Source organism: Dioscorea cayenensis, chromosome 16 (genome assembly GCF_009730915.1).
Source record: "Dioscorea cayenensis subsp. rotundata cultivar TDr96_F1 chromosome 16, TDr96_F1_v2_PseudoChromosome.rev07_lg8_w22 25.fasta, whole genome shotgun sequence".
NCBI lineage: Eukaryota > Viridiplantae > Streptophyta > Magnoliopsida > Dioscoreales > Dioscoreaceae > Dioscorea > Dioscorea cayenensis.
The window spans coordinates 686,060-709,660 of record NC_052486.1 but is presented as its reverse complement, the minus strand read 5'-3'; the positions used below and the strand labels follow the sequence as shown (position 1 = coordinate 709,660).

Genomic DNA, 23,601 nt, shown 5'->3' with positions numbered 1-23,601 from the left:
TAGATTTCTATGGGCAAATTCAAATGTCTCGAACAGAAATGGTACATTACCTTAGATCCAAATTGTCAATTATGAACTAAAAAAGCATAGCACAGTTTGGATACCCACAGAATGTCAACGAAATCGTTTGGATCATCATAATTTACTGCCACAAATCCAAAAAAGAAAAAGCAAAACAAACACCTTGCCTAGGGCCTAGATTTAACAGTCCCAAACCAAACAGTAAAATGAAGAAAACAACCTGAATTATTCATGCTTCTCCTCTCTCTCCCTGTTCCATTGTTCGATCCTAGCCCTCCTTTCCTCGCTACCTTCCCTCACAGGGCTCCTCGTCCGCTTGGGGCTTCCATGTCGCCTCCTTCCCCCATCATCATATCTCTCATGCCTTTCCCCACCACCCCTCCGTCCACTCCCACGGTAGTCACGGTCACCATCACGATCACGATGGTCCCTTCGGTCACGGTTGCCCCTCCGGAAATGCGGGCTAGCACTCCGGCTACGGCTTCTACTCCCACGTGACCTTCTATAGCGCCCAAAGAGTTTTCTCCTCAACTCCCTCCCAATCTGCTTCACATGCATGAAATTGCAGTAACCACCACGGTTGCAGCTATTCTCCTCAAACTGTCTGCAGGTCGCCTCACGGAAGTCAGTCACAGGTGAAAAATCAGCAATGATAGGACGGCCAGAGTAAAACCTCCCTTGCAAGGCATTAAGGGCAGCAGCTGCTTGATCCTCCTCCTTGAATTGCACATAGACATTCCCGACCATGTGATCAGCTAAGTTGTCACAGATGTTGAGGCTCTCAATCTCACCAAACTTGCTGAGCTCCTCAAAGATGTCTTCATAAAAGTCCTCAAAATGCTCCTGGATCTTGCGAGGATCAATGGCCTGGCCTTGTGGATCCACTCCAGGGGTTATCATGTCAGGTCGCTGATACATGTTAGAGAGCAGTAGTGTTGGGGATATCGTGGGTCGGTTGTGGAGTCGTGAGCACCTGTCGCCGTGGCGGCATGCACCAATTTTGAAATAGAAGGGGCAGTTCACACGGTCCTTCTCTGTGCCAAATATTGAAGCCAAGTGTTCCGCCATTGATTTGAAACACTAAGTCTGATGAACCCTTCTCTGTTTGCTGTTGCAGGATCCTACGGGCAGGTATAACAGCAGTCTTAAACTTCTCTTATAGCTACAAAAACCTTTTAACATTGAACAGTTGTCAGCTATGGTGACAAATAAGCGATTTACAGCAAAACCAAAATCATGATAAAAAACACATATTGGCCAAATATCGGGGGAAACGTGGGAAAGGAATGTATTGCTGGAGAGCATCCTAAAAAATTCTAGATCAAAGTAAAACACAATATTCTGATGCTAATTAATGTCTAGATAAACCCAAAAAAAAAAAACATTTTAACAATGACTCAAAAATATCGATCTACATAAAAGATCAAACGCAACAGTTGCGCGTGAATAAATAAGTGAATAAAAAATTAAAATAAGAAGGGAACAGGCAAGCGATCGAAATTAAAACAAAGGATTTACAGTAGAAAAAAAAAAAGTTCATGAAACCCTAGATTTGGGAATGCCAACGAACAGGCTGGCCAGAGTAGGGATTTCCAGAGTCCTTGAGCAGCATAACCCTAATTTCCAGAAAAAAGACATTAAAGCTTCTGAGAGATCAAAAACAAACAAAAGAATCGGCGCAGGTAAAACCCTAGTTTGCTATTCAAAAGGATCGTGAAACAGAAATCATGCATAAACAATACATAGATTAAAAAAATAAAATTGAAAAAAAAAACAATAAATAGAAAAGAGAGGTTTTGAAGGGGGATGCGAAGGAGCTGACCTTGTTCACGGGCTTCGGGGGAGACAAGGAGGCGGAGAAGGAGACTCTGAGCTCCGCGAGAGAGAAGGGGCTCTGTTTAGGTTGGGGTTAGGGCTTAAAACGGCGGGCCCGATGTCGCCCTTCGAACCTTTTCTAACAAGTTTAATTTGATCTGGAGCGTCCGTTTTGGGGGCCCATCTACCCATTTATAAATTAGACTTACCGACTCTGCGACTCATCCTCGTAGAATCTCACGCTCACTCTAATTGACAGGCCCATTTCTCGGATAACAGCACAACATAGATGCAGAGAATATATATTATATGTTCCAGAGTTTATGATTTATTTTAGAGCTTTGCTCATTTGATTTCATACTATTAAAAAAAATTATTGGCAGAAAGGCTCTAACCAAAATATTTGATAAATGATTTTATTTTATATTTTATATATATATAATGTGAAAAACTGTGCATTGAAAGAGACTCAAACAACCTAATAAATTAAATAAATATATAATATAGTATTATCATGAAAAATATATTTCATCTAAGTAATGTCACTAATTCAAAATAAATTTTATAAAATAATTAATAAAATAGTATCTATATGAAGTTATTCATCATCAGACATTTATCAGTTTGGCAAAACACTGTACAAATGATAAATTTATAAACAAAAATAATATTATATTACACAATTATTTGTATATTCACAACCCAATTTTGTTAAATTTATTGTTATAATAATGTTAATGTTTAAATTTACCTTGTGATTAATTTAAATTTTTTTACAAATAAATACTTACGTATAAGTGGAAAAAGAAAAGAATTACTTCTGTGCAGTCAATGCACGATAATATATATATATATATATATAATTTATTTTAAACTGTGAATCTCAAGGTTCAAAGAGGATGTAGGACGCAATGATCCGCTCTGATTGCAAGGTACATGGCCGAGCATTTGTTGTTCCGGTGAAAAAAAAAAAACATCATCGAGTTCGATCGGACGGCTATGATCATCCAGAAGGTAGATTAGCATCGGAGGCCAATCGGGCGGCCCAGATACGTCGATCTCGAACGGTCCAATTTTAAATGGGATGGATCGAAAGATTTCGAACCCCCAAATCCCATTCTGGTGCCGAGCTCCTCTCTCTCTTCTCTTGTCGCCCCCCCTCCTCCACCCTCAACAACAGTGCCGAGAGAGAGAGAGAGCTTGATTGAAGAGCGATGGAAACCCTACTGATGGATCGAGTGCAGAGCAGTCTCCGCCTTTTCATGCCCAAGAATGCCATCTTCCTCTGTGAACGCCTCTGCGCCGAGTTCCCTACCGAGGTCCTCATTCCTCCCCCTTGCGCATTTGCTCTTCTTTTTAACTCCTTTTCTCTCATTTGACCGGATCCCCATTGGCTTCTTCTTTTCGAGTAATGATTTCCACGAACTTCTTATTCTTCTCCTGCTGATCGCTAGTCTCTGAAATATTTTTCGTAGAGGAGTTTAATCCTTCACCTTTTCAACAAGAATGATATTTTTCCCACTCTGACTTGTATTTAGATCAGTTTGTTCTTCAGGCTGTGGGTTTTTACGTGTTGTTTCGGTTTGGTTTCATTTGGGCGTGTCCGCTATGATTTTTTATTTTTTTTTTTCCATTTTGCTGTGTTTTATGGAAATGGGAGAAAGTTAGTGATTATGCCGAAGAACACAACTAATTTAGTGTTTGGGACTCTGGAATGCAGTCTAATTTGCAACTTCTGGCGAACTGTTACTTGGGCAACAACCAAGCTTACTGTGCATACCATATTCTGAAAGGTAACCTGATCAGAAAATGTTCTGTTGATTGATCATCCATTCTTTTGCTGCAACTTTGATTGCCATATATATGACAGGATCAATTCTTTATTTGCAATATTTGCTTGCCTTTTATTTTTATTTTTTTTATTTTTTATTTTTATGAATATTGCATAGCAGTTATTGTATGCTCGCTGTTGCTAATAATGCTGTGTTATGAATCTTACTGTCTATCCTGGTCTGTGAAATATGAAGGAAAGCAGATGCCCCAGTCTCGCTATTTGTTTGCTATATCATGCTTTCAGATGAATCTTCTCCGGGAGGCTGAAGCAGCATTATCCCCTGCCAATGAACCTAACTCGGAGGTATTGAAAACTCCTTTTGCCCATGAACCTTCTGGTGATTGTCATCCTTATTGTTCTGCTTGAGGGATGTTCATTTAACCAACTCTTTCAAAGTGCAATAGTGTTACTGTTTATAATGCAAGGCAAGCTTCTCTTTTTCCAACTATCCCATGTGTATCATTGTCTATGGCCTTCAGGCTTGGAAAAGCACACCACATATGGTCAATGGGACACATGTAGCAGTTTTAGTAGATTTAATTGAATATATATCAAAACAGCTTCTTTAGTTAAATTTTATGTCTATTTAATTAATTTTATATGGCTTGTGGAATGCCATTATTGTTATATGCTCTAGTAGCAGCAAGGAATTTGCTTATCATTGTTTTCTTTTTTACTTTATGCAGGTTCCAAATGGTGCTGCTGGTCATTATCTATTGGGACTTATTTATAGGTCTATTCTTCTCTCGGACTACTGTATTTTTGTTGTCAAAGTCAGTTTAATTTGTAACTTATGGTTCCTTTTAGTACGAGGCTATACATGTTACAAGTTTGCATCGGAGATGATATTAATTATTTACAGATTTTTAGTTAAGTTCTATCTAAACTACTGAACTAATGCAGAAATTGACCTAAGTGGTAGTTCTCTGGAATATGGACAAAAGGTTGTCATTTTGATTTGTTCCCTGATGAATTATCACTGATGTATGCAGGTATACTAGCAGACGGTCAAGTGCTGTTGACCACTTTACGCAAGCTCTGTCCATAGATCCACTTCTATGGGCTGCTTATGAGGAACTATGTATACTCGGTCAGTATATTGCTTGCAGTTGTTGAATACATGGCTTTTTCTTTTTTTAATTTTTTTTTCCCATTTTTGAATCTGAGTTTTCTTTTCACCCTTGCTTATTGTTTTTTAGCACAGGTCGCCTTCTGACTTTTGCTCCTTTTTTGGCCCTAAAAGAATCTGGACACTTTGAACTAATCCCTATTTTTGAATATTTTCTCCTGGCTTTGTTGCTGCCATCTATTTCACTCTTGTATAGTTTTAAAGCTACTGATCACTGGTTCTGTAAAGGCTGTCTAGTAATATAAATGGCACTTTTAGGGTCTCCAGGAATATTTATGCTTCATGAAAACTAATTATCTTGGATTTGCACATGTTTGCATCTCTTAATACTTAGTGTCTTGATATTCCAGTCATAATCTCTCAAATTTATATTCATACAAGCATTGCAATGATGTGTATGTTCTCAAATACTCTTGGAAAATTGGCATAGGAAGTCATCGATGTTGTCACTGTAGTGGTTATCAAATGTGCATCCTAAGTTACTAACTCTTTTGATGTATATATAATCCATATCAAATTTAAATGCCATTGTTAGTGTGAGTTTCTTACATAGACAATTGTGTTGCATCAAAATTTCTTCAGGTGCTGTGGGAGGTGCAAGTGACTACTTCAGTGACGTCGCTGCTTCTCGCATCCAACAGCAGTACTTATCTGAATCAAGTTCTCACAAAATAAGCATTGGTGATGAGGATCGCAGTATACAGTCTAGTAGGGTACTTGGTTTAAATGATTCAAGCCCAAAGCAGCCGAAAAATCTGCACTCTAACAGCATCAAAGAAATCAGTAATACTCATGTAGTGATGGCGGCTGGGCAGGCTGCAAACAGTGGGTCTTCCAACCTGTCACTGTATAACACACCGTCTCCAGTAGCTTCACAGGTGTGTTTGAACATCCGGAGTCATCGTAGATACTTCTATGATTGTTATTGTGCTTTAAAAACTTATAGTTGTTGTAACTGTCATATTAGTCTTTGATTAATTGCTGCTTTGTTGTAATGTCTTCTTGAGGGATAATTACTTCTCATCATAGTTTTGAATGAATTAATATCTTGTACTGACCGCCAAGCAATTGCTCTCAGTATTTTGGAAACTTCCTTGTTTGTGGACTGCATTGACGAGAACGGCTCACTTTTATGAGAGAATTTTATCAGACAGACTGCTCTGATTAAAAAACTTCACTGGATTACAGGGAACATAACTTTCCTGAGGCAAACAAATATACCTTATGTATCTTAATATAAGAACTGCTGCTTTGTTCTCACATGAATACCCCATATTAAGCCAACCCCACCGCCACCCAAAGAAAAAAAAGAGATCACTGGATTTAGATTTGCCCCAAAAGGGGAAAAACTGACATTGACTTTCTGTTTTCAGCTATCAGGCATAGCACCACCACCTCTGTGCAGAAATGGCTTCTTCAACGCTGTCAGCTGTGACGGCTCTAGTAAACCAGCTGCTAATGCTGCAATTCTGGCCCCCAGGAGGAAAGCTATGGAGGAAGGGAGATTGCGCAAGGTTGTTACCGACTCATGTCATTTCAATCTTCACTCTATAAACTCTCATTAATGATAGGCTTCATGCAATGAATGTTTAGATCTATCAATTTTTCCCTCCATGTGCAACCTATGTTTGGACTATGTCTTTAGAACATGATTCTAATACTTTCTGAAACCAGGCCTTTATGCTGCTTATAAGTGCCACTTTCATGTCTTGAAAGCTGTAATGTGCCAAACTCTTCCCAGTAATTGGAATTCATCATTTGGTCAGTGTATATTTTTAATTGTGTAGCATGTGGTTTAAGTATAAACAAAATCGTATTCTTACTCCTTTGGGTCAGGTTTGGTGTCATTACTTTGATTTTGTTGTATTCTGGCTTCCAGTTTACTTTTACAAGTTTTTTTTTTCATCTATTTAAACTGGATTTTTGGTATCTTGATAGTTTAGGCTTTAATATATCCTTTTATCACAGTGCAGTGCTAGTGTTACTATGCATGGTTGTATTGTTTCTCTGAGAGCCTGCTTCCTTTTTGAGAACTATATATCCCATCATTTTTTGTGCCAGCAGTGTTCTTGCCACTTTTTATATTTCTGCTCCACTTGTCATGTAAAGTTGAAGAATTTGATTGGTGAGAGTTCTTTCACCTAGTTCCCATAATTAATAGAATTCTATTTGACATAGGATCTTCCATTAGTTTCTGTTTTCCGGCTGCTTTTTATGTGCATAATCATTTATCCTATTTGCTGCTGAAGATAATTAATCAATAGTATACAACTTAGGAAGTTTTTTGCATAAACTTGAAACTACTACAGCAAGATTTTCCATTTTTGCAGTTTTTATTGGTTATTTGATGTAAGAAAGAAATATCTGGGGTGGATTTATCTGGTTTATTATACTTCTAAAAAATGAAGATGATTCATTTTATGCAAGCTTCATGGGCATCTGATTAATAAAATATTTTTAACATGATATGCTTGCAGGTATCTGGGAGACTCTTTTCTGATTCAGGTCCTCGACGAAGTACAAGACTTTCTGGAGAAGCAACTGCTGGTATAAATTCCAATGCCTCACAAGCAGGAGGAGGAACTGGGACTAATCATTCTTCATCATCTAGATTTCTTGGAGGATTCTCTTCATCATCTTCTAAAACTAGTTCAGCTGCCTTCCGGACCATGACAGGTCGTAAGGGACCATCATGCATTTCTGAAAGTTTTGATGAAGGTAGTTTGTAAGCTTTCTTATGAGAAATCTTATGTTGTATGTAATAGGAGTAAAATCCCCAGAGTTTTTGAACTGGTTCTCTATGTATCCCTTAATTGCAATTGTGATCTATATTCTTCTTTCTTAAGGGAGGAAAACAGAGGTTTTTGGCGATTCCTGTGGAGAGGATGCTTCGGCAACAATGTCATCTGTAGCAATTTTTGTTGATTGTAGATATCTTGAAGAAGATAAGATTAATTTACATGCTGGTGGGTTATCTGTGCATGATTCAAAACTGATAAATGGCATCCGAGAACTATTGGGACTCTTGCGTACTCTTGGGGAAGGCTATAGATTTTCTTGTATGCATAGAAGTCAGGTTTGGAAACTATGCGAAAAACATCATTCATTTTCATATGTTCTATTGCTTATAGTGTATGTTTCTGATGTGAGCAGGAAGCTTTGGAAGTTTATCAAAAGCTTTCACAGAATCAATATAATACTGGATGGGTGCTTTCTCAGGTATTTTGCTTATGTAGACTGTCGTCATTTGCAGAATATTAATGATATTAATCATTGTCAGATGTTGGTTTAACTGTCTCGAAAAATATCAGATATGCTGGTTTATGAATCATCTAACCTGGTTTCAAAATCCTGAAGGCTTCTCTCCAAGGAAAAGCACAAGCAATATTTTTAAATGAAACAGATACTTTGTGAGGTCTAAAGTTTAAATCAAAGAATTTCTGTCATAAATTCATGGAAGCATGAGTTCGATAATTACAGAACAACTTAGCCTCCTCCAACTTTGTTCATAAACAATATATGCTTTTCTTTGATTTGTATTTATTTTTTTAAAATGTGTTTACAAGTTTGGACTACTGTGATTTCTTCGGATAATTCTATAAAGATATGCTTGTTTATCATTTTTGGCTTTTGTGAAGAGAGACAGAAAGTGAAAGTTTGGTTTTTCATAAAATTTTTTAGTTGACTTATAATCAGAGGTATACTAGCAAATAACAATGATTTTGTATAGGTGTATAAGTAGATATGGTGTTTTGCATGTTTACGATGGCAATTGCTCATTTGTGTGTGTGTGTGCAAGCAAAAAAAAATCAATTGCTGTAACTGTACCATTCATGAATGTGTCTAGGCTCTAGGGCTTAGAAGACTCGTGTCATGAACAGCGATGGTTTGTTGATATGAACTAGGAGTATATTGATAATTGGTATGAGAATACAAGTATATAGATGATCATACTATGCATGTGTTAACTGTTGGAAACTTCTGTTGAATAATTATATTTAATGCAGATAGGGAAAGCACATTTTGAAATGGTAGACTATTTTGAGGCTGCTCGCTTCTTTGATTTGGCACGTCGAGTGTCACCATACTCATTAGAAGGGATGGACATTTATTCGACTATCCTTTATGTAAGTTCATTTTAATCATTAATTTCTGTCCTGGTATTGTTATTACATTGATAATACATTTTTTTGGCTGGTCAAGGGGGATGACTTCATGGCTTGCTTATAGATTTTTATATTACATTGTTTTGTTGATGTTATACTATCTATCCATCTTTTATTGTCCCTTTTAGACTTCAGGATCACCGAACACTTCAGACCATGATTTGTAATGATGCTGCACCTAGGCATGACTAGTTTTTTCTGCGATTGTTTATTGGACTTTGTATAGTTTCAGGATTATTTGTCCTTGGACAGCCAGCAGAGCATATTTTTTCTACTCAGCATGACATCAAACATAAATGAGCATGGCCTACTTGGAACACCTTACTCAAGTTCCTTGATATTGCTTGGGCGTATTATTGCATATCATTGCATATCCTTGGAACACACATAACAGTGACATGCTATTCATTTCCGTAAACAACCCTATCTTTGTGTCAGATTTTTAATAGTGAGTCTTTAAAGTTTAAATGTCTTTTCTTTTTGGCAGCATTTGAAAGAGGAAATGAAGCTGAGCTACCTTGCGCAAGAACTTATATCCACTGATCGATTAGCTCCTCAGGCATGGTATGCTCCAACCCCCTTCAAATGGTGTGGGTTTATCTTGTATGGGGTTCTGTATTGCTCAGATTCATTTATAACATATGTATTGACAGGTGCTTTCAGTCACTAGATTAACACAATTATATATGAAGTGGTGTGTGGAATTTTATATTTTCAAGACATGATTTTGTTTGGACACATCTTTCGTCTTTATGAATATGTTTCTCCTTTCTTGAGAAGAATTCTATCCATTGTTGCTTGTGGACAACATACTTTTGTATCAAGTATGAGTTTTATTTAGAATTTAAGTGATGCTTTATAAGCATCAAGTTTGAGACATTTTGATTTATCAAGCATAGCTATGTTCCTATGAAAGATCAATGCAAAGCTAACTTTATATTCTGCCAGTCATATTGTCTTCTTTTAGATATCAGATTTCTTCTGGATTAGTCTTTCCAATTACAATTTTTTATTTTGAGTTATTATATTTTGGAACTGTTTATTTTGTTGTGTACATGTGCATTTGACTGGCTTGACTATTGATGTAATTGTTGGCTAGGTGTGCCATGGGAAACTGCTATAGCTTGCAGAAAGATCATGAAACTGCGCTAAAAAATTTCCAGCGAGCAGTGCATTTAGATTCCAGATTTGCTTATGCTCACACTCTTTCTGGCCATGAGTATGGTTCCTACCTCCGTGTTTATTCTTTATATATATGTTGGGCAGTTGCAGAATGGTTATTTCCTTAATATCATTCATTAGTCATCTGACCTTTGCACTTTCATATTTTCTTTGGTCATCTTTGCTCCCATAGATATGTTGCTTTGGAAGACTTTGAGAATGGCATAAAATGCTACCAAAGAGCTCTTCAAGTAGATGAAAGGCATTATAATTCCTGGTATGGCCTTGGGGTGATATACCTAAGGCAGGAGAAGTTCCAGTTTGCGGAGCATCACTTCCGAAGAGCTTTCTTTATTAATCCACGGTCATCTGTTCTTATGTGCTATCTTGGAATGTCTTTGCATTCTTTGAGGGTAAGGATCTCATATTATGTTGTACTGACTCAACATGATCATAGTATGCCTTGATTCTTCCCTTCAATTCTGTGGCATGCTGATCTTAGCCTGTGATGATTATATGCCTCAATTCAATTTAGATTGTAAACATATAAAACTATGATCTCATCTTCAAATATGGTTGTCTTATGAATCATGCATTCATTTTAGATTCTTTCATGAACATCTGTACTTCAAATATGGCAGAGAAATGAGGAAGCACTGGAGATGATTGAGAAAGCTATCTTGGCTGATCCGAAGAATCCACTCCCTCTATATCAAAAAGCAAACATATTACTAAGCCTTGAAAGATATGATGAGGCTCTAATGAATTTGGATCAGCTGAAAGAGTGTGCACCTCAGGAGACCAGTGTTTATGCGTTGATGGGTAAGATATACAAGAAGCTTAATATGCATGAGAAAGCAATGTTCTATTTTGGACTTGCGCTCGATCTCAAGCCTCCTGCTACTGATGTTGCTATCATTAAAGTATGTATCCCTGCACTCGTTCTTTTCTTAAGATACAGAGTACCAAAAACTATTTTTAGAACCATGATTAGCACAAACATAACATTTAGGCAGTCTGATTTTATTCTGCTCTTGGAAATACAGACTGTTAGTGTATTGTTTTATGAGCAAGCTTTGACTTACTTTTGTGATTGCTAAAGTGTGCTGTGCTTTGCTTATGACAGTCAGCCATGGAAAAGTTGTATCTACCGGATGAAATGGGTGACTCCCTTTAGACTCTTAAACTTGTCAAAGCTGAACGAGGACTGCTGGGTAACATTAATTCCAGCAAGCTTGTGCTTTCGAAGAGTACAAAAGAAAGCAGACAGATCACAAACGACGAATTTCTGGAGACAGGGTAATCTCTGTCAAGCATGCAACATCAAGCCTTCCATTTTTGTAGCTTTTAACCCAATTGTTGTTAGGATTTAGATATTTAGGCAGAGTAGCTCAAATGTGAGTGATAGTTGTAAAAGGAAACATGTAATTGTGCCTCAAGTGCTTGTAACATTATATCATGATGGAAATCACAGTCGCACTTATGATTCAATTCCATTGTGGATAAACAGAACTGAAGAAGAATGCCCTGCTGATAAGCATGTTTATTTCCCATTTTGTACAAATATACACAATACAAAATTTGTCCAGCGAATGGGTGAATTGCTCCGGGGTTAGCCCCTTTCAATTAACAGAGGTTAGAAATTCTCTTGGATTCTTCCATCCAAGTTGTGGGTGGTCTTGATCATGCATGTTCTTTCCTTTGGATCCTTTTGTCTGTTATATATAGCATTATGTCATGCAGGTATCATCGCGTTGATGATGTGCAATCAATGTCTCTTTTCCCTGCCACTCAAACAAAATTATGGCCTCAGAAGGCATTGTGTTTGACTGTATTTGGGCTTTGTTGAAATGATTAATATAATTCCTCTAGGCGTGGCATGTGAAGTGACTAGTGAGAATTCATCCCATCTGAGAGTGGTTCAGTTCCCAGTAGCAGCAACGTCCCTCTAAGCAGAGGTCTGTGGTACTTAATAGACTTGTTATTTGATGTTATAGGGGGGATTGGCATTTGGAAGGCTTTTGAAGGAATTGGTTAATTCCATAATGGGCCTTCGCGATCTTTTTGTCACTGCATCACTGCCTGTTCTGAATGTGCTTTTGGTCACTGCTGTTGGATCCATTTCTGCAACAAGTCGAGTCGCCATTCTTGGCGAGATTGCAAGGAAAAATTTGAATAATGTAAGTAATGAATTTGGCTTTCTTTTTTTCCTTACATCATTAATAAATGCTCTAATTAGATATTTTGTAGGTTGTCTTTTACGTATTCAATCCAGCTCTCAATGCAGTAAACTTAGCACAGACAATTACGCTAGAGAGAATGCTTTTATTGTGAGTTCTGTAATTGTTTGTTCTGTCAATGACGAGGAATTTGAAAAAGATGATTTCTTTCTGATAACTTTACTTACAGGTGGTTTATGCCTGTAAATCTGTTTCTCAACTTTGTAATTGGCTCTGCACTTGCTTGGGCAATTATCCACATCTTCCAAGCTCCTGCCAGAATCAGAGCTGTTATATTTGCCTCTTGTTCAGCTGGTAGACTAGGGATTAAATTTTTTTTTCTTTTCTTTTATTGAAAGAAAAGTTTAAATTGGTGAACTGTGTCAAATAATCTGTGATATGAGCAGGAAATGTGGGCAACCTACTTCTGATTCTTGTCCCTGCAATGTGCAAGGAGAAAGGAAGCCCTTTTGGGGACCCTGACATTTGCAGTAAATTTGGGTTATCATTCGCCTCCCTCTCTCTGGCAGTAAGTTTTTGTTCAAGAATGTTCAGATAAATCATCTAGAAGAAAACTTGTGTGATTCTGACATTTTGCATTAAAACTGGTGGCATATATCATGCACATTTCAACTGCCATGTCTTCATATTTGTTCCGTTTTGATGTTGCAGATAGGCACTATTTTACAGTGGTCTTATGTTTTCAATATCGTGCGAGTAACATCTAGCCATGCTCAAGACAAAACATTAGCAACTGACTCTGTTTCTAAAGTGACTTCTGCTCAAGAAACCATAAGTTTACTCCCTGAGGACTACAAAGATGTGATGACTTCAACTCGAGGTTGCTCAACTTCTGCTTTTCCTTTCAATAATGCTCCTTTGCTCCCTTCCAAAACTGAGGATTTTACAACTACCACTAAGGTTTATTTTTTATTCTTTTCCCCTGTCAAATTCAGACTGTTGGATAAAGTCCTGCTTTAGTTAGTACTATTTTAATTACATAAAGCATTTCGAATCTCTCACAGGTACTGCTTTCAAGTAGTAAGATGAGCAGATTTTGGAGAATATTTTGTGGAGTAATTGACTTGAAGAAGTTATTTGCACCAGCCACAGTGGGGGTGGTAAGCGACTGGTTCACTTCTTTTTATTCAAAAACTCATGCATCATTTTCATGCATGAGCAGTGTGAAAAATAATGGCATGCGGAAAATTAAAAGTAACATACTATCATCAATGAAATAGGGTCTAGAACCCATATATTTGTCTGCTTCATGTATCCATGTGCTTCAGTATTATTACATATATTGTATGAGCTTGCAGTATCAGAGTCTCCTTCATAAACAACGAGTGAAGTTGTCTGCAGGCTACTTAGATTAGATGCATTGTTGATTCTATATTATCTCAGCTATCTCAATGCCAAACTTATTTTTTGGTCTTCCTGGTAGATTATTGGATTTATGATAGGAGTGATCCCACAACTTAAGAAAGCAATGATAGGTGAAACAGCTCCTCTTCGTGCCATTCAAGAGTCAGCTACGTTGTTGGGGTAAATTGCTCAATTCTTTTTTAGTTGATCTGGCTGTATATTGTTATACTAATTTTTATAAGAATGGAATTTACAGTGGCTTATGACTCCAGGTATGTTATTGTGTAATGATTTCATTGAAATGTTGCTGTTTGATCCAAACCTTCTCCTTGTTCTTCATGTGCAGTAATGGCACTATCCCCAGTCTCATGCTCATAATGGGAGGGAACCTTGTCAAAGGTAAAAGGGAAGGGAAGAGAAGGGAAGGGTAGTAGCAACTTGTTTCATGTTGCTTGTCATGTTAACAGACAACTGCAATGAAGCAATATGTTGTAAGTTTACTAAGTTATCTTTTCCATTGATGTCCAGGCATGAACAGTTCAGGTGTCAAGGTGTCGATTATCATTGGGATCATCATCATTCGGTATCTTGCCCTTCCCCTGGTAGGCATAGGCATAGTGAAGGGAGCAATTCACCTAGGCATGGTGCACCCGGATCCTCTGTATCGCTTCATTCTTCTATTGCAATATGCTGTTCCACCAGCAATGAATATTAGTAAGTGGTACTCACCTTACGGTATTATTCATCAGTTAATAAGTATTGTGCACTCTCGTTTGTGTGTGTGTGTGTGTGTGTTTTTTTGAAAGTCAGTCTTATCTGTATGCAAAATTTTGGCAGCATCAATGATCCAAATGTTTGAGGCTGGTGAAGGTGAACTGTCAGTTATTTTCCTGTGGTCATATGTTGTGGCTTCTGCAGCTCTAACCATTTGGTCGACTCTTTTCTTATGGCTTGTCTCGTAATCATATGTACAATGTATATGCAAACATGCAGTGACAGATGTTTAGATAATGGTTCACTCAGTTAATTATGTCAATCAACTCAATGGAATTATTCTTCTTTTTATTATTATTATTATTATTAAATGAGGCAATTATAGAACATGCAGTTTTACTGTATTGTGGAGTAAGTTAGCTAGCTGTTCTAGCAATGATCTCAAAGTTTAAGATTGAAGTTGCAAATTTTATGAGAAAAAGAAGAACCTCATTCCGCGCCTTGAGGTTCAAATTCATTCACTATGTCCACAAGCGGATTTGATACACTCAATAGCATTTATTTCCTTGCCAAATGAGTTGGCAATTGGCAATGATCAAGCATGCCTGCATACTGGTTCACCTGGTATTCAAGAGTAAGCATGCCGTGTTTGTGTGTGAGTGAGTGAGTGAGAGAGAGTGAGAGAGAGAGAGAGAGAGAGAGAATCCTTCTTGTCACTTTGACTTCTCCTTGGTAAGTGGTCAGTGATTATCATGAAACATACATTTGATTCTCATACATTTTCATTTGAGCAGATCAGAAAACAAAAAACTAAAATACATATGGTTATTTAAAATTTAAAAAGTATAACAAAGAAACAAGAAAAGGGAAGGATTCTCATTGCATGTCTCAAAAAAGATGTGAGCTATATATATATATATATATGTGAGTGTGACTTCAGTACAATAATTGGAATGGTTAAAACTAAGAGATTAAAGGAAAACTATATATGTATAATTATAGTTCCAACTTGTAATTTTGGAATTAAAATAATAATAAGATCATAATAGATTATAATGAGAAGTTGCATCTATATATTTTTGTATGTCACATCTTTTTTAGGGCAGAAATCTTCATAACAGAAAAATTGCATTTATAATTTTTGAAGATATATTTGTTATTGTCAATTTTTATCATACTTGCACATTCAATTTGATCAGTTTTTAAAATTAATTTTCTTTTATTTTAAAAATATCATTTCAAAAAGAAGCACTTCCTCGGGGAATGGCTTGCTTGTTTCTTTATGAGTAATTTTTTTTAATAATTGATAAGTATTTATGTTTTATTTTTTCTCGTACTATTATTATTATTATTATTATTATTATTATTATTATTATTTTATCTTTCGTTCTTTGTTTCTCTTCCCTCTTGCCTCATGTGCAAGCGAGTGCGGACTGGAGAGAACGAGGGAAGACAACCAAACAGCCGGATGGATGAGAAGGAGAAGATCCACTTGTTCTACTGCGCCGAGTCGGAGGAGCTCGCCCGCAAGGCCGCCCACCTTGCCATCCAGTGATCCAGCTCCAGTCCATCTCCTGGAGGTTTTCTCTCGCTTCTGCTCTCTCTCTCTCTCTCTCTCTCTCTCTCTCTCGGCTATGATTTATGAATTGTTGCTTCATCGTGATTTTTCCCCCGAAAAGATGTGATTTTTTTGCTCGGCATTCATTGGCCTTTGAGTGTTGATCTGTGCAAATTTGAGTTTTCCGTAAGATTTTGGTACGGCCGTGTGTTATTAACGGGAACTGTGATGTTAACTGGAAAATTGGCCAGAAAATGAATTTCAATGTCCGTAGAGCTATTTTGAGTTGCTGTGGTGGGTCGTAATTAATAATAATCACGAAATAAATAGCAGTCCCATGAATGTAGATCTATGCATGAAGACCAATTGAAGGCTTGCAGATTTTGTTGTCTGTGATTAGTTTTCTGACCTTTTTGTGCGTGCGTGTGTCTCTCTCTCTTTCTCTGTGTGTGTGTGTGTGTGTGCGCGCGCGCATGCGTGTGTGTATGTTTGGATTCCATTGATATGATTTTTGTACAAACGGAAATTTCATTTATGGGATTTGGGCTTTAGGCTTTGGTGATCAGCTGTCAAATGCAATACTGGACTGTAAACTTGAAAGACAGTGGGTTACACTGATATTTGGATATCTGGTTTCGTCTCCAATGATGAGATTATAATTTATCCATGGACTTTTAATTTGACACTCTTTCTAGTTTTGATGCTTAAATTGATGAGGACAATTCTTAACAACTTAGTGATCGCCCAATCTCGATCTAACTCTTTGCCGTTCAAAACATAATATAGGGTTGGTGATTGGTGTATAGTACAAATCACATTGATAATGATTGCCCCAAAAAAAAAAAACATTTTCTTCAGCCAATCCAAGAGAGAAAATAAGGTTGGATTGAGAAATCAAGTGGTATGTCAGTCGCACTTTCTTTACTGGTGAAGAGAAACAAAGTTTTAGTAATGAGGTTGAATATGTAAGGTAGCTGTCCTGCATTAATACTATCCTGATGGTGGAGATTTATCTTCTGTAGAGCTGATCTGAAGGGTGTCTTGTTACATTGTTTGTCATTATTTAACTCAGAGAGAGCCTCTCTGACAAGTGGTTGGAACACAGAATTACCAAAGCCAATGCCATAAAAAGCTGCCTGTCTAACATCTGCTTCATCATCATTGGATGTATCTAACCGGAAGGGAACATTGGTATCACAATGTTTAAGAGCTGCTTCGGAAAGTAAATTGGCAAAATGGTAAATATAACTTGAAAATTCTTACTCATTTTTTACTCAGATGATTAGGTTTCAATTTTTCCCAAGTAATATATCTGATGGAGTTCCTTGTGATGTTAGGCCAGTTACTTGTGATGTAGCTTGAAAAACAGGAGGAATAAATATAAGGATTTGTTATTGGTTGGATAACCACTCGGTGTTGGATTTTCTATTTATATTAATGTACAAAGCGACTTTGCTGTCTTATTTGTAATCACTTTGTTCAATCAAGGTAATAAGTGTTTAACAAATACTGGGAAAATATCTGGCTGTTAGGAACTTTGATGATGATTTTCCTAATCTTTTCATCAATAATGCCCATGTCATAAGAGGTCAACTTGTTGCACTTCTAGCTTCTAATTTTTGAGCAGATGTCAGCAATATTTGCATTGCCAGAACTTTTCATTGCTTCCTTTACCTTGGTCATGCCATTTTTATGACCAGCTCTTTTTGAGCGAATGGAAGGAGATGTAGCCACTGCATTCATTATGGCATGGATTTTGTCCATGATACCCGAAATCTAGGGGTGGCCCTACAAGCTTAGTAATCTATGACATACATGCTTTGTTGGTTTGTTTACCTCTCTCGCATGTGCATTGGATTAATCAAATCTGTACTATTCACCAAGTGTTGTATAATTTTACACTAGACGTAGTCCTTGAGTTTGCATGTTATAATTTCCTTGATCTTATAAGATCCTAGATCAGTTAGATTCCTTTTTTTTCAGCACGTTTATGTCAGATTAAGCCTGCCTCTTCCTGTCACATGCAATCTGCGTCTTCATATATGCTTTGTGTTGGATTATTTTGCATATCTATTTATTACCTCTATAATGAATTCTCATTGCTTGACGGATCCTTGCTTTTATTGCTTCTGTACATATTTCTTGTGCCTTAACTTTCAACTTCTCAAACTTATCGATACATCTAGGTTCTTTGAACAAATCCAGTTACATGGTGTATTTCATTAGTAAGGCTGGTAACGGGGCGGGGAATCCCCGATCTCCGTAGGGATCCGACCCGACGGGGACGGGGATTCCCCGGTTCGTTCTCCCCGTGGGGACGGGGACGGGGACGGGGGCAAACCCGTCCCCGTTTAGTAAACGGGGCGGGGGCGGGGATTGCCATCCCCGACCCGCGGGGATCCCCTGTCCCGTTAAAAATAATATATATATATATATATATATTAATATATGTATTTAATTTTAATTATTTACAATTTTACCATTTTATAATATATAATATAAGCTTATTATAATATATTATATAAGCTTATTATTTTAGGTATATGGGGATCCCCGTGGGGACGGGGAGACAACTCCCCTCCCCGTTACCAGCCCGTATCCATTAGGTCTTTCGTCCTGGCTGTATGTGCTAGACCTTTTAAATCAATCTACTTTATAGTGTAAGGATATGAGGATTCTCTATAATTATCAAGATGCCATTTCTCACTATTGGCCCTGAAATATCATCTAGCATGCTGAGAAAAAATTAGGCATAGAGCATGTAAGGAAATAGAGTCGAGTCCTTAGCTTTGTGGCAAAATTGTTCACTTGTGAATTTGAGCACATGGTAGTGTTTGTATTGAAATCAATCTAGAAGGAGGGAATATTTGTAGTTTTCATATAAAAGTGTATTGAGTTTATTTTTTTCTTCACATTGCCATGTAGGCAAAAAATGTCACAGGGTATTGATTGATATACAATATGTTATCTTTTACCTGAGAATTTTCAGATTCAATCTTTACCTTTATATCTTGAACTTTCACAAGAAAGGTTCTACTTTGGTGATGATGCCTTGCCTTGCTTTGCAACTGATTGTTGTTGCAATTTCTTCGTCAGGTTCCTGGTTCTGATAATGTATGTTATACTTATATGAACAATTTGGTTGGTAAATTGGTAAATCCAGAGTAGAAGCATTGGAATGTAATGCCTTTACCATTGTATTGGCTGCCTTTTAAGCTCAAAATGAAACAAGTTTCAAAACTACAAGCTTCAAGGTTATTTTTCATCTTCAAAAATGCTTTCTCACAATGTCATTAGGTCACTACAGCCTTACATGATGATGATGGAGCTTGGAAGCAATTGCACAAGCAGTGGCAACATTTTCCACTGGCTAGCGTATAACTATAGAATTTGGATTATCTTCATGATTTATTCAAAAATTTAGTAGAAGATTAGAAGATTCGTCTGAATTTTTAATGATAGGTTGTCTGTGCAAAGGGTGCATGAAGGTGATAAGCGAATAGTTTGAAGAAAAGGAGGCAAAGGCTAAATTTATTGAGAAAAAGAAAGGAACAATAAGAGAGACAAAGAGGAAGAACAGCAGCTAAAACCAAAAGAACAAACAATTCAAAAAGCTAAAAACTAATCAAATACAAATCCAGAGTCTGAAAAACATTTCATAAGCCATTGGGGAACTTATTGGGTGTCAGGTATATATATGATCATGATAAATACCTACTTTATTTTTATGATTGTAATGTACTGATTTACACCTATGATAACCAGCTAGCATATTCAATGATGCTATTGAGTCCTAGTAGCAACTTGCAAAGTTAAATGAGAATTTTGCACATATTGTCTTATGACTTTGCCCTGTATGTTGTGGGCTGATAGCATAGTCATGCAAGCCAAGCCTGTAATTTAGATCAGCTGAAATTGTAGGTTCTTCTGGATTATGCTGATGGCCAAACAAAATCAATTGTTATTTCTGGATGGTGTGGGTTTCACCTCCAAATTGTGCAACTATAGTTGAGCATGTGACTATTTGATTCATTCAATGTCAAAAACTGCCATTCTCGTATCTATGAGCATTCTATTAAAAGTTTTGGAACTATTCTGAATATTCATCTTGATGTGGATTGGTCAAGTGATCACTAGTTGACACGGGGCTTGTCGGCGTGGCAACCTTCAATGCTCCATCGTGCGGCACTTGTGCGCTCCCACAAGTCAGCCTACTCTCGTTGGTGTAAAAACCTACACCTGCCCAAGGAACATACACAAAGGGAACAGACACAAAGATAAGAGAGTAAAGATAAACTCTCTATTGATGTAAGGAATCTAATACAACCGAAGCCAAGATACAAGTCTTCCCCTCTCCTCCTCACTTCTCCTAAGTGAGAGCTCCCTTCTTCTCTTCTTCTCCTAAGAATGAGAATGGGAATGAGAGAGTGAAGATGGAATGAATGAAATGGAGAATGGAGGGGGAGCTTATATAGCTAAAGCCTTGGAATCTCATCCAAGGATAACGAGACGAACGCTTATCTAGCTCTTGGAACGGGAACGTCTCGAACGGCGTTCGTCTCGTTATCCTTGGATGAGATTCCAAGGCTTTAGCTATATAAGCTCCCCCTCCATTCTCCATTTCATTCATTCCATCTTCACTCTCTCATTCCCATTCTCATTCTTAGGAGAAGAAGAGAAGAAGGGAGCTCTCACTTAGGAGAAGTGAGGAGGAGAGGGGAAGACTTGTATCTTGGCTTCGGTTGTATTAGATTCCTTACATCAATAGAGAGTTTATCTTTACTCTCTTATCTTTGTGTCTGTTCCCTTTGTGTATGTTCCTTGGGCAGGTGTAGGTTTTTACACCAACGAGAGTAGGTTGACTTGTGGGAGCGCACAAGTGCCGCACGGTGGAGCATTGAAGGTTGCCATGCCGACAAGCCCCGTGTCAATACTGAAACAAACATTTTCATTCTCAGAAAGTTTTGGCTGTGTGACAAAAGTTAGTGCCCGTGTAACTCATGGTGTGTTTCCAAAGCAGACATGGGAGACCTTCACACAAGTTGGTGCTAGTAAGTGCCAAACAATGATTATTCTATATTCTCTTCATTTGGCATTCATGTGATTCTAAACAACTCGAATACTGTTCAGACGGCCGAGTCTTGAGTCCATTTGCCTACATCTGGATAAGCAGCTCTTATCCTCAGCCTTGCAGGGTGCTCTTCAGATTTGGTGCTCTAAATCCTAATTTAGTGTTCCACTTTCAGAATAATGTTATATGGGCGTGTGGCCTTTGTGGAGGATTAGTCCTGGCTTCGTATTTAAGTAATTAGTGTATAATCATATCACACCAATAAATTGACTGATGTTGAACACGATTTCGATTGGAAAGTATTTATCTGGCATACATATGATGGGCTCATGTACAAATTAGAGACAAAGCGGTGGTGGTGGTGGTGGTGGTGGAAACATTAATACATGGGACCGAATTAATAGTCTTCTTCAAACTGGTTTCCTTCAAAACTTTGTCCATATTGCCAATGCGAAGGGGCAACGCTGAAGGAAGTCAAGGTTGATCCACTGCTGATGGTGAGCTCGAAGGAGAGAGGCTGGCCTCTAAGCTCCGCATTGCATTGCCAGTTCTGGCCCCAGTTCCGAGCCATGGTGATCCATGCTGTCCTTGAACCTTTGACCTTAACGGCCACCAACTCCCCATCCAAACCAACGTTGCTGATCAGAACCTGGAAGAAGTACGAGCTCCCCGTCACTCTAAACCTCACTCCCCCACTCCTCCCACACTTGACCCTGCACCAAATAAATAAATAAATATTAATAATAATAATAATAATAATCATCATCATCACAAGAAGAAGAGTAAGAAGAAGAAGTAAAAGTGGAAAGAGAAAACAAAAAAGCAAGAAAAGAACAGGAAACCATGCATTTTCCATTAATTAATAGGCTGCTGCTGCGCTGCAAGTGTGCAACCTTACCGCCTAAACTGGACAGGGACAATGTCAGCCTTAATGCGAGCAATAGAAGAGAAAGAGAAGAGGGGACATGTCAAAATGGTCTCTGGGGAAGTTACACCAGCCACCAAAGTCACTAGGAAGGCCATAGTTGGGAGCACAGAAGTCAGTGACAGTGACCACAATAGAAGGGCTGCCCAGCAGGCACCACCGGATGTCATCCACGCAACGGACCTCGTAGCACGCACCGCAGGCTTTTCCCTTGTCGAACAAAGCACCGCTCACTCCGGTGCTCATCTTCCCAAACCCAGACTCTATTACATCTCCATAACCACAAGCTCCACCTCCAGAATTAATCAACCAAAAAAACAAAGCACACACGTTCAGCACACACTAACTATATATCATCATCATCATCACATTATTAGAGCAATGGTAGGAAAAAAAGAGTGTTGTAGTTGTAGTAGTAGTAGTAGTAGTACAAGTAGCGTACCAGTGAGGATGGAGGCAGCTGTGTCTTTGGAGTAGGTGGCTGTGCCAGACCTCCACTCCAACTGTCTGCTGCTGCTGCTACTACTGGTCAAACCTGATGCTATGACCAACATGAAGAGGTAGAAGAAGAAGAAGAAGAAGAAGAAGAATAGGGAGGAGAATGTAGCCGTTGCCTGCTGGTGAGAAAGGCCCATCTCACACTCTCCTTTTGGGTCTTCCAAACAGCGGTCCGAGTAGAATAAGGGGATCTCTTGCTTGCTTCTTTTTCTTTTTGGGGTTTCTTGCTTTCCTTTTTATTTTATTTTGTGTTTTATGGGGATTTGTATTATTAATAAGTGTCCTTTAAAAAAAGGGTTAGTATTTTTTATTTCCATCCTTTAGACTTTACTTTAGAAAAGCTCATTACTTATACCAAATGCTGTCGTGTATCCTAATCCTAACCCTTTCTTCATTAACAATCACGGGAGATGTGATGTAGAACCAGCCTCTCATGAAGATGAATGAATGAATGCATGCATTCACTCGCCAGATCGGTTCATTTTGGAAATACTCAAAAAGAAATGTATGGCACTGGGTGATCACCATAATTTAAGGAAAATGTAGACTAAAAGAGGATATAATATATATATATATATATAAACGTTGATAGATATATAAAAGAAATGCTCCGGTTCCTAGGAAGGTTTGTCCACTTGATTCGGCAGGCTCTTCTTTTAAGGATTAATTATAAGCATATTGCTTAAGCTCATCAGTAACCCAGAAAAACAAACTAACCTTCCACTGCACAACATTTCTTTCATTGTGTCTGTTTGTGTGTGTACCGGATATGCAAAAAAGAAAACGAAAGAAATATGGTCAATATTTATCATTAAGAGCATCAAGAAACATTCAGATCATAATGTACTAAAATAAATAGATTTTTGTGATTCTCGTGCAGAGCGCATCAAGACACAGTCAAGTCATAGTACTAAAATAGATTTTGCGTTTCAAACGAGGTGAAAGCAGCAGCAGCATCCACGATCCATTAATATAACTCAAAATAGTTAGTTTCATCAACAGAGGCTCTAAGCTTCATTTGATTGAAGCTGCATCAACTGAAGAAGAAGAAGAAGAAGAAGAAGAAAAAACATTGGCTACAACGGCCCTTGTTCATCATCTCAAGGTAAAACTAGAAGCGACTTT

The 23,601-nt window shown here is 37.8% G+C and overlaps 4 protein-coding genes and 1 long non-coding RNA gene across 11 annotated transcripts; 3 read left to right on the top strand and 2 right to left on the bottom strand.

Annotated features, from left to right (window-relative positions):
• LOC120279302 (splicing factor U2af small subunit B-like) lies at nt 1-1,979 on the bottom strand. 5 transcript variants are annotated; one of them, XM_039286209.1, is made up of 3 exons: nt 1,844-1,953; nt 1,540-1,637; nt 1-1,142 (listed from the first exon to the last, which is right to left on the bottom strand). In XM_039286209.1, exon 3 carries the CDS (start codon nt 1,087-1,089, stop codon nt 247-249), a length of 843 nt encoding a protein of 280 aa, XP_039142143.1. In that variant the 5' UTR covers nt 1,090-1,142; nt 1,540-1,637; nt 1,844-1,953; the 3' UTR covers nt 1-246. The 5 variants fall into 5 exon arrangements, with proteins under 5 accessions (XP_039142143.1, XP_039142142.1, XP_039142145.1 ...); XM_039286208.1 differs by having other exon boundaries at nt 1,567-1,637; XM_039286211.1 differs by having other exon boundaries at nt 1,592-1,637.
• Nucleotides 1,980-2,964: 985 nt separating this feature from the next.
• On the top strand, nt 2,965-11,760 carry LOC120279422 (cell division cycle protein 27 homolog B). Of its 3 annotated transcripts, none has more exons than XM_039286357.1 (16): nt 2,965-3,155; nt 3,557-3,629; nt 3,864-3,973; nt 4,357-4,403; nt 4,663-4,760; nt 5,382-5,677; nt 6,173-6,313; nt 7,277-7,517; nt 7,646-7,875; nt 7,953-8,018; nt 8,807-8,926; nt 9,453-9,529; nt 10,065-10,184; nt 10,320-10,539; nt 10,768-11,049; nt 11,253-11,760. In XM_039286357.1, exons 1-16 carry the CDS (start codon nt 3,051-3,053, stop codon nt 11,301-11,303), a joined length of 2,277 nt encoding a protein of 758 aa, XP_039142291.1. In that variant the 5' UTR covers nt 2,965-3,050; the 3' UTR covers nt 11,304-11,760. The 3 variants fall into 3 exon arrangements, with proteins under 3 accessions (XP_039142291.1, XP_039142290.1, XP_039142292.1); XM_039286356.1 differs by having other exon boundaries at nt 7,277-7,520; XM_039286358.1 differs by lacking the exon at nt 2,965-3,155 and having other exon boundaries at nt 3,872-3,973; nt 7,277-7,520.
• A 252-nt stretch (nt 11,761-12,012) lies between these two features.
• On the top strand, nt 12,013-14,752 carry LOC120279468 (protein PIN-LIKES 3-like). Its single transcript, XM_039286406.1, has 10 exons — nt 12,013-12,306; nt 12,377-12,456; nt 12,536-12,660; nt 12,753-12,874; nt 13,018-13,266; nt 13,371-13,466; nt 13,790-13,890; nt 14,057-14,109; nt 14,239-14,424; nt 14,548-14,752. Exons 1-10 carry the CDS (start codon nt 12,172-12,174, stop codon nt 14,670-14,672), a joined length of 1,272 nt encoding a protein of 423 aa, XP_039142340.1. The 5' UTR covers nt 12,013-12,171; the 3' UTR covers nt 14,673-14,752.
• Nucleotides 14,753-15,823: 1,071 nt separating this feature from the next.
• On the top strand, nt 15,824-21,305 carry LOC120278962. Its single transcript, XR_005541807.1, has 3 exons — nt 15,824-16,004; nt 20,941-21,033; nt 21,113-21,305. It is a non-coding gene; the product is annotated as an uncharacterized LOC120278962 (long non-coding RNA).
• Nucleotides 21,306-21,366: 61 nt separating this feature from the next.
• On the bottom strand, nt 21,367-22,943 carry LOC120278961 (expansin-A16-like). The gene is given in 4 exon segments (XM_039285741.1): nt 21,367-21,766; nt 21,952-22,007; nt 22,009-22,271; nt 22,421-22,943. Coding segments are annotated over 4 exon segments (828 nt in total). The 5' UTR covers nt 22,614-22,943; the 3' UTR covers nt 21,367-21,450.
• Between the last annotated feature and the right edge of the window lie 658 nt (nt 22,944-23,601).